Genomic DNA, 19,648 nt, shown 5'->3' with positions numbered 1-19,648 from the left:
CACTGTTCGCTATTCAGTCAGTAGAGGAACACCCTTTGAACAATAAATGGTACTGCCCAATTGAATGATGGACCAGCACATTTTAGAAATTTAGCAGGGTAAAGGTTAAAGAATAATTCTGCAATTCTGTGTATTCTGTTCGAGGGCACGAAAGGTAAAAGAAACTACTAAATTTGTCGTATCATTTCTTTCAGTTGAGATTTACATACGGTATTAAGTTCAAAAGGTAACATTTTTAAGACAAAGTCAATCATATAAGAAATGATGTACATTGTTCATAACAGACCTAGATTTAATAACAGCAATAACATTTCATAGAAACTGTTTTCCAACGACCGTTGCAAGGTGGTGTCCACATTCGCCCAAAGAAAACTAATCGAAACATTATCGACGAAAAGAAACTCTTTCTTGTAGAGGCGTATCCTCTGCATAATCCAGGCAAATTGGTTAGGTTAACCGCCGCCGTTACATAATTGTAAAAGTGTTGAAAGAAACGGCGTTAAACCCAAAACAAATAAGCGCTGATTAGCTAAGTAACTATAACTGAGTACACCTTTTAATATAGTCCATTGTTGCAGGAATATGTTTTGGTTTGAGCATTCGTATGTCCGTTTCTGTCTGACAGTTCCTCATACCCTTCTTTTAAGGTTTGTTCAGTATATCACAGTTAGATGTGTCACTCTCTAATCTCTATTATTTAAGACTGGAATTCGTTGTTTCATAGAAATGATCTTCATTAGGTCTGCCATGTAAAGATTCGTACACATTTCGTTGTGGATTTGGTATTTCGTAGCTGTCGTTTGTTTCTCCTGTATCTTTTTCTCTCACGTTTATATAGATTCTATCGTCTGCTTCAGTCGAAATAGGTGTAATATAATTGGTTTGTTCTGATAAGTTACCCATTTTTGTCTGATGTTCACTTTGTCTGTTCGTGAAAAGAGAATATCACATATTGTAGCTTCATTAAGACCAGTTAATCGGTTTACAGTATGAAATCTAACTAAACTGTGATCCGTTTAACTTTTTAATAAAACTTAAATAAAACGCATTATATATTCATCCAACGCAAATTGTTAGATTAATAATGTTTCCATTGTAGCATACACTTCCTGGGTTGCTTCCAGGTTAAAAGTCAAAACTGGTAAGAGTGGTCAAGTACTAACAGTTTTGACTTTTGAAGACATTTTAGGTGTTTTATAACATGCCATCTGAAATATATTTTTTGTTTTAGCCGAGAAACTGTATTACACTATGGACAGCTATTTTTAGATTACAGTTATACATGCAAGTCAGTATCATCTTAGTGTTCTGGAACCTGTCAATACCATTTATTGCATCGAGATTACTTGACACTACATTATTTCATTTCAAAAGATTTCACTTTGTATAAATCTTATACCGGTATTCTACAAATATTTCTCTGAACATTATTAGATATGTAGCTGGCTGAAGTATAAAGTACTTGTATCTTATATATTGTTTGTTACTTCAGTGTATGGAACATATGCAAATCTGAGCCATATGTCATTCTGATTTTTGTTCAGCTTAAAATTATTTAACGAACCTATTTCGACGTATAAATATTTCACATGTCCTGTCTATAGATTTAATACTCATTCTTTGGGTTCATGTTTCCCGGCTTTTGTTCACATAAGCTTGGTTGTCTCCCTTGTTATCATGCGGAATATAATCAAAGTAAGCCAACGATCGTAATATTGCTTTAACATCTTGAAGCACGGTCGGTTTGACAGCAGCATTTTTATTATACTTATATGTAATATTAAGTAGGCATAATATTGAGGCTGCAATAAAAGTCTGGCGAGAAACTGAATATTTTTATTCCTTAAATCTTTAAATCTTCTAATTTGAAGCATTTTCAAGAATCAATATTTTTCAAAAGCCTACATGTACACATATACAACACTGTAAAACTGTATAACAACTGAGAATATTTCCACAAATATAAATGTACCGTCTTTTCAAAATGATTACAATGACAGCAACAGCAGCAGTTACTACCAGGACAGATGCAACAGAGGAACCAATGATGGCACCGACGTCAGAACCTGAAAGTAATAATAACAGAATATAAAAGAATATTCATTATTAGATTGATGCAATAGTTAAGTATTCCTGCCATGGATAAATGTTTACTTGAGGATATTATATGAGTTTAAAGAGGATCGCTGAAAGTCTGATATGTTTCCATTTAAATGTGTGTGTATGAAAAACATAAAATTTATTTTTGTGTTTTGCGAGTCAGCAATATGTTGACATATATTATTCATTTATTATTCTCATAAAAAGAAAATCATTTACTTATTCATGTGTAGTTGTATGTTTATATGAGTCACATTCTACTGGAAAAAATAAGTAAATGTGCTTGTGAATGCCTATAAATGATATCGAACTAGTACACTGAACATATGAAAAAGATATACGTGTTTAAATATATTTCACGTCTCCTTACATAAATCGTCGTCTAAAGTTTGTGTTGTGAACCTGTCTAAAGCTCAACACAGAGGTTTTGGGTACAGTGAAAACTTTAGGAATAAAAAATAGAAAAATATGTGTAAATTAAAAAAAAGGGCACAAATTGCGTGCATAACTGTCAGAGATCCTGTGCTTCCAATAAAGAACAAATTTTGCGAATGACCAACCTTTGTACTGCATCTCTTCTTCATTGTTATCTGTACCAGACCAATTGCCACTTGAAATGTTTGAAGATAAAGTTGTCTTATCTGATACAAACAAATTAAATAAAGAAGACGTTGGCATCAGTAGTCTCGTTTTAATTTTTATTTTTTTGGTGTGTGTGGGGTGGGGGGGGGAGTTTTTTGTTGTTGCTTTTTTTTCTTTTTTTTGAAAATATCGAAAATGTTTGTATCTTTATTCGGGTACTAGTCCTCCTACTTACTGATTGATTCACCTTAACCGTAGCAAGCTATTTTCCTTGATATCTATCTAATGCATTTCCGGGATTTCTCTTCAATTGTAAGATAATAGCAATTACACTTTACGTCGTTTTATAGAACTTTTTAAATTTTCACAATAATATTTTTACGGACTATTTTCATTTGTAAATATAAGCAAATTTTTGACATCAAAATTCTTTATTTGTCAATGGATTGTCATAAAACATTACGGATATCTTGTTAAGCGTTTTGTCCTAAATTCAACATTACTAAAATATCTTAAAATGCAAAAAGATCCAGGACCTACTGATTAATAAAATCTATAAGAAGACCCTTTGGAAGCATAGAATGCAATCAAGCAGAATAATAGCAGACTCTGTTTGATCGAGTCTGTTCATCATAGGTAATGTAATATAGTGCAACACCTCTCACGCCCCTAGCACCGGCTTGAATGGAACTCTGTTACACATTTATTGAGTAAACTCCATTATCCAAAAGGACCAGAAAGTCAGTCGTAATTCAGAAAATAATCCTGTTACGGAGTAGGTGGGTCAACATGATCGTTTATATCAATGTCATCTAATATGAATTCATTTTGGTATTGCAAGTTCATTTAACATAACAATTTAAAAGTAGACTATCGGAAAACTTCTTAAATGCAACCTAAGTCTACAATCATGGAAACTGCAACCAACAAATGTAAAAGAGATATAGCAGACAATGAGCTTCGACTACTCACCAAAACAGTTTTTTGTTATAAATAAAGCAATATGTTTCATTGCTATAGAGAAGCTGTATGAATAATATGACTGTTGCACTAAGATTAGACTAGCTCCTAGACTATGATATATCTTTTTACATTTTTTATGATTGAATGTAGTGAACTGAGCCGGTCTATGTCCTATGTCCAGTATCATGATGATTTTAACATCATTCCTTTGTGAAAGTCTCTAAAATAGACTGGCTTTTGTCTCCATGAAATTGAATTTGACAATAAAGGGGAAAAAACGTAGAAATATATTTATTATCAGTCTAGTGACTAGTCAGATTGAAACTTAGAGAAACACTGTAAGCTTGTGTCAAGACTCGCTGCCTATTTAGAAAATTGTTTGTGTTCGCTTACTGAGACGTACGACTATGCCATATAGGGCAATAAATTGATTATCCAACAATAAGTTATTTATTATTTATGCATTTGCGAGATTTTATGGTAATGCCAATTTATGTTAGATTATTGGCCATTGTGACTGATATAAACCTCTATGGGTTCAGCCTGCATTTGAATACTTGATGTATATACAACAAGCAGAATTTTATTTAATTTTGTCAATATCATCACCAACCTGGTTTTGAGTCTCCATCACTTGTAGATAGTTCAGACATTGGCATTGAAGTTGAAGATGTTGTCATTGTCGAACTAGTTTCTGAAAGTAAACAAAAATGTTAACTGAATCAAAGAGAGAAAAAACTACTACAATGATTGAAATTGAAAACCTTGCAATAATCAGAAAAGGATCATTTTGTGAATTTTTATTTCAAATGAGTACATACCAGAACTTTAACGTTTTCTTCAAAACATTGATTTCATTCAGATCATCGTACCATCTTAACTTTAGAATGTAGCGGTTTGTAATACTTATGATTTCTATGGAACAGAATTAGGGCAAAAACCGCATTGTGGTTCTGTACATCAAATCTCTTGCGATTTATATATATGCTTCTGTGATTCACATGCTTCCCTCTGGCGTCCCATTTTGCATTGTTTCATGACCATTCGTGCATCTTATGTTTGCACATTCATACATACTTAGTTCTGAGAAATGAATTGTTGCATTTAAAACTCGATGTTGTGACAGTATTGAGGCAAAATTACATCTTGGCTTGTTGCGTACCCATGTCTCTATCTGACAAGTTGGCATTATGATTCTGTCATTCGGATCTTACATGCCCATGTCTCTATTTGGTATTTAGTTCGATCGGATCGTACTTGCTTCGTTTTTCTAAGATATGGTGTTGCTTTCGGACATGCAGTACTACATTAACCATTCTTCTAATTAACTAGTGGTTACTTGCATCGTGCTTTATTTGGAGCGTCAGTTGTGTATACTTATTGATGAAAAGAACAAAAGTGGTTCATTTGATAATTAAATGCAAGGTGCTTTGATGCTTACATAGAAATTTAGCTGGGTTAACCTTAAAATCCGCTTATTAAGAAATCTGCCGTTTGATAATTTGATATATCTCTAAGCCATTTGCTCAAACACTGAAAGAGTATTTCGTACCAGCCTGAATTGTATAAATGCACACCATACCCCACCTCGTTGTAATTTGATTTAAGCGAAATCTAATATGGTGGCCTATCAATTTTCTTTTTGTTTTAGATTAGGTAGACATAACCACAGGTATGTGCAGTGTTTGAATTCTATTATATGAAATTCGATAAAATAGTAGAAGTACCAACATAAAATTGACAAAAATATGCAAAAATAGCCCTTGGGTCTGCTGAACAAGTATTCCTTTCTTTACAAAATCATTTTCTTTTGATTTCTCTGAGCATGTTTCAAATAGATATATTGTTTTCCGTTATAAAAATGCTTAGATATCAAATTTATGCTGATTATTGTACTTTACTGAAATATATTTTAGGATTATAGAAATTTTTAAAAATGTCAAAAATAACACAATATCTAGGGGCAAGTTAAATTGAAACAAAGGTAGTGACCTAGTATCTTTGTTTTATTTTTCAATACATCACAACATGATCTTTTAATACAAAACATTTCATCAAAATCTATTATTGAGAAAAAAAATACGAAACTGTAGCGAGCGTCCTTAAAAACATGACACGATGACTAAATTTATTGTTTTCAACTTGATGACCTAACGATTCCGGTACATTTTTTATTTATCATTCTGTTGTTTTTGGAAACGTTAAACGTGTTTTAGATATCCATAACCGGGGCCTACATATCAATAATACTACCAAAAGCATGATTTGAAGGTTTTTGCGCATTTTATTTTTTTTATCGTTATTAAAAACATGACATGACCCATAATTTTGCATATTACCTAAAACTTTTATGAACAATTTTAAGAATGATAACATTACATTTGAATTATTTTGAGTACGAACACATTTGGCATACGGATGAGTACGAAGGTAGTGACTAGCTTTCACGGTTTATCATATGAATTCTTCAAAAAATCAGGTTAAAACATACCAACTGATACTTACCAAAATCATTAATATGATCCCTAAAAACGAACAATTGAACAAGTTACTTGCGATACTTATTCATTAACGGTTATTTACAACAACTGAACAGACGCTTTGTAAAGGGAGTAAACTCTAAGAGAAGCGGATGCGTACATTGTTGCGGGCAGTACGTTTGGAGTTGGAAACTGATACAGCTAAATATCTTAGGATTGCATTGTTTCTTTAATGCTACAAGAAGAGGTTATAATGGAAGAAACAAGACGCAGATGCCGAATACCAGTCTGCGCAGAAATACAAACATGCCAAAGCGTTTCAAAAATAAAAATCATGTATAAATAGCACGTAAACTGCCTTGTTTGCACACGATTTTTCTCCCGTTAATACATGGAGGGATCCAGTGAAAAAAAAAGTTTTCATGCAAGAATGTTGAATAATCAAAGGGCAATATCTCAGTGTAAAATCATCCGACCGGTTCATAAAGACAATACGCATATCTCCTCCTAAAAGAAAAGCTTCCAATGAAGTTTCTTTGAATTCTAGCCAGCGACTAATGTTGAACAATCAAAGGGCAATAACTCGACGAAGTGGTGGCTGTAAGCTTTCCCGTTTATGGAAGATGAAAAAACTTTTATTTTTCGGCCCGAATTTGGTAACTGAGCTAGAATTTCATTTCGTGTCAGTTTCGGTTTATCATTCGAATCCGTTTTGACGTATATGTTGAATGGTCCATTGGTCATAATGCATTCTAATATTCTGGTTTTCGGTTCGGAGTATATGTGAAATGGCCTTTTAAGTTCATCAAGAATGTTTATGACTTAAGCCGGTGCTAGGGGGCGTGGACAGTGTTGCTTTTTCCATTACTGCCCATGAACAGACTCAATCAAACCAAGTCTGCAATTTTCACTATTTGCCTTGTTCTCGCTGCTTCCGAGGGATCTATTTTCCAGATTTTATTAAAGTCCGAGCGAACTCACAGGTTAGTGATTCGGAGTCACCTAATTTGTTTCCTGGTAGCCATATAAAATTATGTGTATGCGCCTGCGTGTGCGTGTTTTGGTGCGGGCTGAAGAATTGCATGTTAAAAGTATTTTGCAATCTTTAAATTAATCAAAACAAATTTACATGTATAGAGAGAAATGTATGTAGACACAAACATTCCCATTAGACGAATTATTTTCAGTCCTCTAAATTACATTAACACCAGACTGGCGTTTCCAGTGATTTTACTCATGCCGGCAAAATAAAACAAAGAAAAATATCAAACAGGGAATGCCACGCACCAAAAACGTAGCCTCCTCAAAACGAAACCCCCAGCCGGTACTCATGCCGGCAATACCCATCTGGCACGCCATGCCAGATGATTCTCGTGCTGTTAATGACAACTAGTGATTCATGCATTAATTATACATTATGTAAAACCCGAAAAAAATCCATTTTTCTCCGTTCCTTATAGTATATTTCTCGATTCGAAATACGTTATTTTATGGTAAGAGCATACCGTTACGCTACAAACGATAAAACTAAAGTATAACTTTGTTATTATGATTCACTGAAACGTCATAACGTCACTACGGCCGTTATTTTCCCGCGCTTTGTTCTTCTATAAGAAAGAGTCCTTCTTTATTTATTCAATTATTTATAACATACGTCACGCAAGAAAAATAATCTGTCAGAATGAAAAGCTTATATGTATACGATATGCAAGAAAAATATCAGTAATGCGTTAGAAATATCCGTCCCTCGACCACCTGCGTATGGGCTGTAACTCGGCAAACCTCGCTACCGCCCAATACGCAGGTGCTGTCGTGACAGATATTTGTATCCGATTCGTAAATGCATGACATATATTATTAATATAGTGCATTATGAAAGACAGCAAATAGAGGTAATACACAATATATGTACATGATTACGTATAAATACATTATAATGTGATCTAAACTTACAAACCTGTTGGTGCTGTTGTTTAACATATTTCGTCTAAACACATCTGACAATAATATCATTAAAATTGTTTGATAAAATTGTGGAAGGAATATGTTTAGGCTACGTAGAACCCATTTAAGTAAAAATCAAGAGTTCATTTGGAAATTATCACATGTTTCATCATGTTTCATCTTTATGTTCATTTTCCGTACACCTGAATAAAACAAATACAAATTTGTTCAACAAACCAACAGAAATCATGTTTAAAAAACTAAAATGAAACGAAAACAGAAAAAAGGAAATGTAAGTGCCACCAGCTGGGTCAACGCAGCACCGAACTTTTTAAGTTCAATACTCTTATATAACATAATTAACAATTAAAAGAGAGATTTTCAATGAATAGTAAACGTAGCTGCCTGCCAAAAAGTTGATGGATGTTTTAGCTTTTATTGCTACTTTCAGAAACGAATGGTATCTCATATGACTTAATGCAATAAATAACATGCGTACATGTTTGATGATATACAGGCATTTTCGAACTTTATTACCGGACGCCTAGACAAATCAAACATATTACAAAATGTATGTCTGGTCACCGTACACATAGCAACAATGCGCAGTGTCGCGTTTTTCCGTGGGTTAGAGGAAGCGTCCGAGCACGAAGATAAAAACGCCCTCTGGTATCATAATGAGAGATGTACATTATGGCAACCTCATTATACTTAGTGTTGTGATGCATTCTGCAAAGTGGCAAGGGAGATAGTGTTTGCTCTCTTGTCTTGAACTTTGTTAGCTGTTTCATGCGTACGAGTGAGCACATTCAAGTCGTCAAAGAACCACTTCTGTTGATATATTCAGCACATAGACAACATGAACACATGGGAAGGAGTGTCTATGTTAACCACAAGCTAATACACTAAATGATGCATGTCACATTGCATAAAGCAAGATAGTTTCATAGACAAATGAAGAAGGCCCGATGTATGCATACGAGTAGCAATATTAATTGAATAGACAAATGAAAAAGAATCGATGTAACTATATGATCATCATTATGAGGCATGGGCGTATAAGAAATCAAGATGTATTTTCAGTTGTTAAAATGCTAAATCAGTACGTCCGATTGTGGCTTGCATAATGATGTCAAAAATCAGTATGCAGTTTTTGCTCTAAAGCTGTTCCATAGGTTTCCGTTCCGTCATATGTTACATAACTTCAACATTTGTAGCCAACATTATACACTGTCTTAAATAGAAGGGTCATCTATTCCTATTTTGGTAGCGATACTCGGAATTCTAGCGGTAATATCCTCCCAAACGTCAGAAATGAACTCTTTTCAGAAACTTGAGATCCCTTCAAAGTCTACAGATTTCTAATCAAACGTCAGCTTTAAAATAGATTTAATGCGAGAAAAGATATCCTACATTCTTTAAAAGCTATTCATTCGCTTGAAATAATCATTCTAGTCTATGTTACGCGGGTCATTAGACAAGTTAATTATTTACTGAATTTTTTGTCAAGATGATTGACTGTTATGGAAGGCAATGAAACGTGCAACACCACTCAATCGCTTTATTACCGGTTTCAGCGGAACTGAATGGATTCCGCGATCACAAAGGGCCAGAAAATATAACAGCTTTGAATACTGTTTACGGAAAATGTACATTTATCTAAAAAGACTCAAATTGCTTTAATTTGACTGTTGGATAAAAACACAATTTATTCATGAACAAATAACATAAATTAATTAAAGATAAAGCTGTTCACATCTTATTGAGTCAAATCTTTTACAAAGTCTACATGAAGAATATTCTATTATTAATTTGCCAAAGCACACTTTAGAAACTTTTGACCATAATCTTCTCTGTCATAAATGTTTATTATTTCTTCTTAAAAATGAGTTCCTTTAGTTTAGAATTTCAGCCTCTAAAGCAATCAGTGTTATATTGATACATTGTCTACATTGATACATTTTCTATCTAAATTGAAATCTGATTAAGTATATCTTGAAAGATTTATTTAATTGTTTGTTTTGTGTACATGTATTCAAACAAGAGCTGTTACTATTGGTGACAAATACCCCCGAAGTAGGCCCAAGAATACCACAGTTGTATGCGCAAAAAATCACATAGCATTTTGTGGCCTTGACCTAAGAGGCCTCGGTCATACGTGTGACACATCTTCTCAACATGGTTAACATTTGTGTCAAATTATTTTCAAATCCCTTGATAAATTGCAGAGTTATGGACCAGACAAGGAACACATTTGACTTCTATGTGTGACCTCGACCATGGAGGTAGGGGTCTGGGTCTTGCACATGACACCTCACCTCATTATAGGGAATATGTATGCCAAGTAATTTCAAAATCCCTTTATCAACGGCAGAGTTATGGACCAGACAAAAAACAGACCCTGTTAAACTTTGACCTCTAAGTGTGACCTTGACCTTGGAGCTAGGGGTCTGGGTCTTGCTCATGACACGTTGTCTCATTATGAGGAACATTTCTGCCAAGTAATTATAAAATCCTTTAATGAATGGAAGAGTTATGGACCGGACACGAAACAGACCCTGTTAACCTTTGATTTCTAAGTGTGACCTTGACCTTGGAGCTAGGGATATAGGTCTTGCGCCTGACACATCGTCTCATTATGGTAAATACTTATGCCAAGTTGTTTCAAAATCCCTTCATGGATGGCAGAGTTATGGACCGGACACAAAACAGACCATGATAACCTTTGACCTCTAAGTGTGACCTTGACCTTGGAGCTAGGGTCTGGGTCTTGCGCATGACACGTCATCACATTATGGTGAACATTTATGCCAAACTATTTCAAAATCCCTTTATGGATGGAAGAGTTACAGCCCGGACAAGAATTTACCGGACGCACAGACGCACTGACTCACGCACGCACGCACGCACGCACGCACGCACGGACGGACGGACGGACGGATAGACGGACAGTGCGATTTTAATATGCCCACCTTCGGGGCATAAAATACATGTTTATGTATTACTTACATCAAATTTTCAATATATCTAATTACTAGTATGCCACCATTTTCAGTTAGAAGAAAATTACCTACCATAATGGCATAGGGCATTCTTTAGAGTGGAATTGCAATTGTCTGTAAAGAAAACGTCTTTTTGGTCACTTTGAGATAGTACAGTATACCCACATTCAATCTTGCTGAAGTTTCCAGTATCTATTTCTGAAAACATGTATAAAGAAAACTAAACCAGATAAATATGTGTAAAAAGGCGTAGTTCTGCTAACCATAGTTGTTTTATAGATAAGGTTAATAGATCCAAATCACCATACAGTAACCTAACGTTTTTATCATAAAAATATGTGCACTATCCTGTTATTACGTTATTGAAGTCTCTAAAATTAACAGATTATGTACAAAACACAACATAGACATAAATGTTTTCAATATATTTGTAATGTGTATGTATAGTAGATGTAAATTTTGATTCTATGGATATTTCTGGTATTAAGCCAGGGGTAAAACAGAGTAATAAATCTGTGTAAATTTTAATCTCTTTACATGTAATGTCATGTCAAACAAAAATGATGACTAATGGTAAATGGTAAATTGTCCCATGGTAAATTGTTAAATGCCCAATGTTTTGGTCTGCGATGTTCACTGTTTCAAAATTGTTGTTTTTTTTATTGTTTTTTTTTTCTTCATACAAAATTCTACACGTTCAGTTTTTTGAACATTTTAGATATTTGGATACTTACGTTATTTTGTTTTGTTTTCCTTTATGTTGTATTTAGAGTCACATTAACATATTTTAAATCAAATGGCAACTTCCGGATACATCAAAAATAAAAGCCAATTACATGAACGATTACCATCATACTTGTAGATAACACTGCTTCTTATGACTCCAGTCCAGGATGTACCTGTAGGTAACTCATGAAAATTAAATGTTGTGTTCACGTAACTTGTTGCATATCCATTGATCTGGAAACATCTCTGTGTTGCATCTTTCCATGACTGATACCGATTGTCAGCAAGAATCGTACCGTTTTCTACAAAAGTAAAGGTATTTTCCTTGTTTTACAATATCCAAAATGATACCTTATTTATTCATTTAACGATTAATAAATAGATATAAGTTATTTTATACTTTTTATGTATTGATATCAACAAAGATTGTGACAGACAACACTATTGGTCAAAAGATGATTATTCAGAATATAAAACGACAGTTTAATAAATAGATACAAACTTTGAAATAGTGAAATATATAGATAAATACATAAATCTACAATTATGATGTTTTCCTCCAATATTTTCTATTCACGTGCCATAAGCCATAATCATTGGTGAATCGTAAACCAATATCTGTACTACATGTGTCAATATTATGTTAATGTATTTCTATGTTCTTTTTTCCAGATGTACAGAGAATTTCCATGCGCTTTATGGCTTTGTCAACGTTATATATTTAATGATATAAACTACCATTGAAAATATTTTGTTCAGTTTGTTTGTATGTTTGTTTTGTGTTTAGCGCTTTTTTTCAACAGCATATCAGTTGCGTTACGAATGGCAGTTAACCTAACCAGCCTTCCTTGATTCTATACCATTTATAACCCGACTCCGCAAGTAACTGCTGATAGATAGTTTGATACCAAATAGATGCAAACGAAATGACACGACTAGCTTCATACATCACTTCAAGCTGTGAATACAAAACCTTTCTATTTTTGTATACTTACTTTTTGCCTACATGTGCACACGGCCACGTTAGAAATTAAGGAAGTTCAGAAAAGGTTACCAAAGTATTTTGTGGTTTACCTGTCGTTTATTTCGAATACACATTAATTATGCGATAAGTTAATGACTGGTGTGCAAGAATTACATATTATTTTTGTATGTTTATATCAGTCTAAAACGATATAATTTTTGGCCCAGCATTGTTTGGACAGGTCGACTCAGGCAGAAAAGTATAATCGTTTAACTAATGTTTTAGGGGCATTGTTTACACACGCACATATTAGAACTATGAATCATACTGCTGCTTATGAGGTCAATTTACAAAACAATTGAAATTAATCAAGTCACGTTTACTTCAGTGACATTATAAAAGTTCTTATTTTGAGGCAGTCGGGCAATTAACTTTCAATCGGTTTTTAACAATACAGTTAGCTTATCGTATGGAATACGTTCGCGCGTATTATTGATATTTATAACTCTTTCATTGCATGTCATTTTAGCATGTCCATTATTCGTTTATGCGATTTAAACGAGTAAAATATTAGTTTCCTGTTGCAACTTCGTCTGGATCACCTCCTACTGTTAATCCCAAGCCCGGATAAAGGAGAAGGTTGGGCATGGGATTAACACCCCCATCATGTAAAACAAAATATGTTATAGAAACGTCAACAAATACAAATGCATACCAAACAACTAGCCCTCCAGTAGACTTGAGCCAACTAAACGACAACACGACTACTCTAGATGAAAGCCTATAGCAGGAAGTCAGGAGTACGACAGATAGTTTACTTAAGCCCAAATCAACAATTCGTGTCGGCACGTGGAATGTTCGCACCATGTTTGAACCATCTAGATCTGCTAAAATAATGCGAGAGATGGAAAGGTATCGACTGGACATACAGGGGGTCAGTGAATGTCGCTGGACAGGATCTTGATAACAAATCAACAGCAGTGGGTTGGTCATTCTACACTCTGGGCATGACAACAAGCATATACATGGTGTAGCCCTCATAGTAGCCATAAAACACGGCGAGAGAATGTTCAGAGCCCGTTTCAACTCCAGACACTGCAAACTTACTGTTATACAGTGTTACACACCAACAAATGAGACGGAGGAAGAAAACAAGAATGACTGGTATGGGGCACTGCAACATACAGTCTCCAAAGTTCCCAAGCATGATATGCTACTGGTCACCAAAACATGAATGCCAAAGTCGGTTCCGAGAATCAAGAAAGGGAACGTGCTATAGGCAAACACGGGGGCTGTGGAACAATAAAAGATAATGGGGAACGTCTCACTGAATTTTGCCTGTATAACCACTGTGTGATAGGAGGGACCATCTTTCCACATAAAGATATCCACAAACTCACCTGGAAGTCACCTGACAGTAGCACCGTCAACCAAATTGACCATGTCATCATTACAGGCAACTGGAAGAGGTCGCTTAGAGAAGTCAGAACCCATCGAGATGCGGATGTCTATAGCGATCACTACATGCTCACTGCATTAGGCTGAGGCTACGTCGGACTGACCTACTGACTCAATCCAGGAAGCGCTTGAACACCAACAATCTGAGATCTACAAACGTAAAGGTGCAGTTCACCAATGAGCTTAGAAGATGTCTAGTAGTTTGGTGGTAGTCGGGGGCTCAGGTTGGTCATCTGGGTCCGGTCGGTTCAGTACCTCCTGGAAATGTTGACCCAATTACAGATAGATATGCGAAAGGTCCTTAAAGCTAAGATGCTTGTACCAGTAAGCTTTTTGTGTTTGGTTTTCCTGTACCCCACGCTCATTTCTCTACTTTGGGCTGCCTGCTCCGTCTCACAAGCTAACTCCTCCACCTAAGCTCTCTTATCATCCCGGGCGCTTCTCTTGACATCCTTATCCTTAGCTTTGTATGCCTTCTGGGCTCTGTTGTGGAGTCTTGGTTCATCATTAAACCACTCCATGCCAGTCAAAGATAAGAAAGGCAACAATCTTTCCTCTGAGCAGGAGAAAGCGGCAAGATGGGTACAACATTTCCAGGAGGTACTGAACTGACCGAGCCCAGATGATCCACCTGAGCCCCTGACTGCAACCAAACTACTAGACATCGATACCAACCCGCCGATCGAGGCCGAAACCAGAGCTGCCATCAAAGCGATGAAGAACGGGAAAGCAGATGGTAACAACTCCATCCATGCAGAAATCCTGAAGGCCGACATCAACAACTCCAGTAAGTTGCTGACTGACCTCTTCCAGGACATATGCGAAGAGGAAGCTGTCCCCGATGATTGGATCAAAGGCCTGATTGTCAAGCTCCCCAAGAAAGGTGACCTTCAAAACGGTGGTAACTGGCTCCAATCAGTTCCATCCAAGTATCTAGAGTTCTTCTTGGCAAAATCAACAAAGCCATAGACAACATTCTCAGACAGGAACAGATTGACTTCAGAAGACGTAGAGGGTGCATTTATCCGATATTCACACTGAGGATCATCATATAGCAATGCATAGAGTGGAACACCCCGATGCACATCAACTTCATTGATTTTCAGAAGGCATTTGACAGTATACATCGAGAGACCCTATGACAGATTCCAGCGAACTACGGAATCTACCCCAAAGATGGTCGCACTGATACGACTCTTCTACCAGAAGTTCGAATGCAGTGTCAGAGTTGATGGACAACAGTTACTGTCAGAATGCTTCCATGTGAAGTCTGGCGTGCGACAGGGATGTATGATCTCACTAATTCTCTTCCTAGTCACCATCGATTGGGTGATGAAGAAGACCTGTGACAGACCCATAGGTATCCAGTGGATCCCATTCTCCCAGCTTGAAGACCTTGACTTCGTCGACGACCTGACGGTGCTGTCTACCAAGGCAACCAACCTTCAACAGAAAACCAACAGGTTGAACAACTTTGCCAACAAGGTGGGTCTTACCCTCAGCTCTTCCAAGACCAAAGTCCTGAGCATCAACAGTACTGATGAAACCTTCATCACTGTAAACGACGCCCCTCTTGAACAGGTCAGTGACTTCACGTATCTTGGAAGTGTCATTTGCAACGACAACGCAGCACAAAAGGAGATACAAACCAGGCCCAGCAAAGTCAGAGGTTTCTTCGCCAGGCTCAAGCCAATTTGGAAGTCAAGGCAATACAGCAACACCATAAAGCTCAGGCTCTATTCCAGTTTTGTGAAGCCAGTCCTGCTGTATGGTTCAGAGTGCTTGAGCGACATGAAGAAAATCAGTGTCTTCCACAATGGTTGCCTTAGGAGAATCTGTCGCATTTACTGGCCAACGAAGAACTCTACAGGAGAACAAATAGCCAGGAAACTTCCATTGAAATTAAACAACGCAGAATGAGATGACTAGGTCACGTCCTCAGAATGGACTAGTCCCAGCCACCCAAAATTGCACTGAAATGGACACCACCTAGAAGAAGGAAACAAGGGCGCTCCTAAACAACATGGAGACGCACCAATTGAAAGAGATGCGGCTGTCGTGGGGCGAGGCACAACACGCTGCCAACGACAGAGACAGGTGGAGATGTACCGTTGACGCCTTATGTCCCGGATTAAGTAAGTAAGTTCCTGTAGCAACTGCAAATGACTGACTTTATTTGCTCCTGATGCTTAGGTGTGTTATTGGGACAAGTGTCTTTGGTGGATGGTTGACCGATACCGGTCCATTGGAACTTCGACAATGTAGGTGCTAGTATTTTAAGCAAAGTCAACTAAAAGACAAGAAAGGCTGAAATGTATCATTTCCCATTTCAAGTGTTGAATTTATTACCATTTAATATTTGTGTTGAGAGTACCTTAAGTACTCTAGCATATTAGCAAAGAAGCAGTAAGTCTACTTACCGAATGTACACAAGGTTTTAAAAGAGAATCCACAACGTTGCCATTGGCTGAAAGTTACGCTTTCACTGTTCTCTAGTCGAAGACATTTGTTATCCTGTCTATCGCTTTCGTATATCAGTCTTGACATAGTAGCTGTAAAACATTCATAAAGATTCAAAAAAGTGTTATTTCATAAACTGTTGAAGTATTAGCTGTTATATGAACATTCAATTTAATATATTTTATGAGTGCCTAGAAAGGTAGAAGCAAACTTTACAAAACATGTTCATGTGCTTTCTCAATGACGCATCAAATAAAGTTTAAACACCACTAAACCAGGTTGATCTTTAATTCAAAGACAATTCACTTACGTGATAACGGTATTTCAACAATAACTAGGATAAATCAGATTTTCAGAGACTTGTATTTCCTTAAAACGTGTATCTCTTCTCAATTAAAGGGATTTCAGCTTCTATGTAAGAATGGTTTTTAACCATCTTTCGAATTTAATCCTTTTCGTTTCTTTCATTTCTTTTTCTTCTTTAGGTTTTCAGATTTTTACATTGCCATTTTTCTCTAACGTTCGATACGAGCATTTCTAGATTATACGGTAATTTAACGTTCATTGTAAAAATAACAATGTGTAAAATATTAATCAGCATTTCAAGTCTGTACGACCAGTACCAAAACTATGGAGTTAACAGTACGGCAAAGAAAAACACGGTTATGACTCAGACACGTGATAAAACGCTAATGCTGCGTAGGTCAACACACAAACACTTGGGGACAGGATAATTCCACTCCACCGCCCCTGTCAACTGTAAGTAAATATATTTTAGCCTTTTAATATGATTTTATCATATTCTAGCGTCTTGACACGAACTGGTCATATGTGGCGATAATAGAATATGTTTTGTCTAAATTTCAGCATGTTTTTAAAATATACTCCTTTCTGTCTATGTTCTGAATATTTACAATATTGGAAAGTAAGATTTGAAAAAAAATACAGTAAATCATGCAATTCTTTTTTTTTTAATATTTCAATGTTACTGAAAGCGAAATCATGCATGCCTATTTATAATGTAGTTGGGTAGAGTATATGGATTTTGTTAAGGACTAGTCTCTATATGTACCATGAAGTATGGAGGGCATATAAATTTAAGATGTAAATAACCCTATATATCTGGAAAATGGAGGCCCGTACCCTTACACAACCCCTAAAAGTATTGTCTAGAGGTACCTCTAGAATCAGATTCTAACTGTAAGGATCCGTACCTCTAGACACTTCCTATATGAATATATCGAGTCAGGACTTTTAAATAGTTGCTCACAAAGCAACGTGTTAGGTGATCATCCATTGTCGCAAGATGTCTTTTACACTGAGATGACAAGCGTGTCATGGCTGATATCTTTAAGTCTGTTACATTTATTCAAAGAAACTATTATAATATAAAACGTAAAGGATGTGATAGAAATCACATGTAAATCGAAACCGCCTAACTCCAAAGACTAAAATAATAAACTTCTGAATAAAGGCATAACTATGGATAAATATGGCGAAATCGTGTCTGTTTATGTAGATGGGTAGAATATACATGTATGTATGCACTTATTTGTTAAAATGTTAGTCCTGAGATACTATTAGTGGATACGTTTAACGTCAAGTTATCGTGGTATATAGTAAGCACAACGTGTATTTCATTACTTCTGAATAAGCAATATTTCTACTGAATTTCTCGATTTTTATCGAAATTTATACAGTTGTATAAATGACAGTTGTTAAAATGAACAATACCATTACCGTTCAGCATATCGCTAAACCCACTAGTAATAATGGGGGAAGGCACGATGCATGTTTACCATTAACAAATACAGTGAATATGCAGGTCACATTGTGGCATGACCAAACACATAATGAAAAACTTAAAAAATCCTTAACTTTGTAAAATTTTCCCGAACAACATAGCACAAAAGGAATGAGCAGACTTTATAAGGTTTATTGATAGTCTTCATTACTATGCCAGACTGTATGTGACAATATTGTTAGACATTCTCTACAATTGTCCACAAAATGCTTTGGAACTTTTCCCTTAGTAAGTCCATTAGGGAAAATTTTCCCTTAGGAGCTCTATGAATACAAGCCCAGGTGTAGTAATTATCCGGTTCATTGGAACTTAAAGTTTTTCAATTTTGGTACTCGGCTCCGCCGGCCAATGGTATTGACCGAGCTTGTATATGTTCGCACGGAGCTGTTCTATAGAAAGAAAACTGACCGGTTTATGAAAGTTATCGCTTTCCAAATGAATGTCGAATGTCAGTGGTCTGGACCGGTAGCATTTGACAGAATTGTTGCAGACGCGTCAATTGATACCATGGATAGGTAGGTGCCAACTGTAAAGCTGAGTCGACTATTGTTTCCAATTGTCAGTTTCTATCTTTCCCATCTTCTAGTACGAAGAGCATTGAGAAGTAAAAATTACATTTTTAAAAACATGCTGAAATTGTGATAAAACATGTTCTATGAAAACCAAATATGGTCAGTTTGTATTAAAATGCTCAAATACACTAACTTACAGTTGACAGGGGCATGGGAGGGGCAATCAAGATGCAAGTGTCTATGGGCAAACAGTGGGAAATATTTATTTTCACTTTCATTTCAGCCAGCAGTTCAGACACAGACGTAGAAGCATAATATGTTGCCTTATCTTCCAAAGACGTTCCTCCTCGCAATATAGCGTGTGACAAAAGATCAAAGACTTAAATTAATGTTTAACAAAATATATTTGCTTGAAAGTCTATAAATTTATATAAAATAGGTAATATCAGGTTCACGTCCGGCTGCGCAAAATATCCAAATCCTATACTTCATATTAATTTTACAAACCAATATTTTTTCTACGAAAGAAAACATGTTAAATTTACATTATTTCACTAGCTTCAACTTCTGGCGTGGATAAATAAAACCAACAAAAGGACCTTCGGCTCTATGACGCATTTATCACCTGTTTTTGGAAGGAAATGATGTCAATG

At 35.9% G+C, this 19,648-nt stretch overlaps 2 protein-coding genes across 2 annotated transcripts; one reads left to right on the top strand and one right to left on the bottom strand.

Annotated features, from left to right (window-relative positions):
* On the bottom strand, positions 1–4,935 carry LOC128553079 (uncharacterized). Its single transcript, XM_053534188.1, has 4 exons — positions 4,259–4,935; positions 2,661–2,741; positions 1,973–2,066; positions 1–925 (listed from the first exon to the last, which is right to left on the bottom strand). The coding sequence occupies exons 1-4, from the start codon at positions 4,323–4,325 to the stop codon at positions 694–696; spliced, it is 474 nt and encodes a 157-aa protein (XP_053390163.1). The 5' UTR covers positions 4,326–4,935; the 3' UTR covers positions 1–693.
* A 10,460-nt stretch (positions 4,936–15,395) lies between these two features.
* On the top strand, positions 15,396–16,139 carry LOC128553077 (uncharacterized). The gene has a single exon (XM_053534186.1). The coding sequence runs from the start codon at positions 15,396–15,398 to the stop codon at positions 16,137–16,139; it is 744 nt and encodes a 247-aa protein (XP_053390161.1).
* Positions 16,140–19,648: the final 3,509 nt, after the last annotated feature.

This window comes from Mercenaria mercenaria, unplaced genomic scaffold (assembly GCF_021730395.1).
Source record: "Mercenaria mercenaria strain notata unplaced genomic scaffold, MADL_Memer_1 contig_3453, whole genome shotgun sequence".
In the NCBI taxonomy this organism is placed as follows: domain Eukaryota; kingdom Metazoa; phylum Mollusca; class Bivalvia; order Venerida; family Veneridae; genus Mercenaria; species Mercenaria mercenaria.
This window is presented reverse-complemented; position numbering and strand designations above follow the sequence as displayed.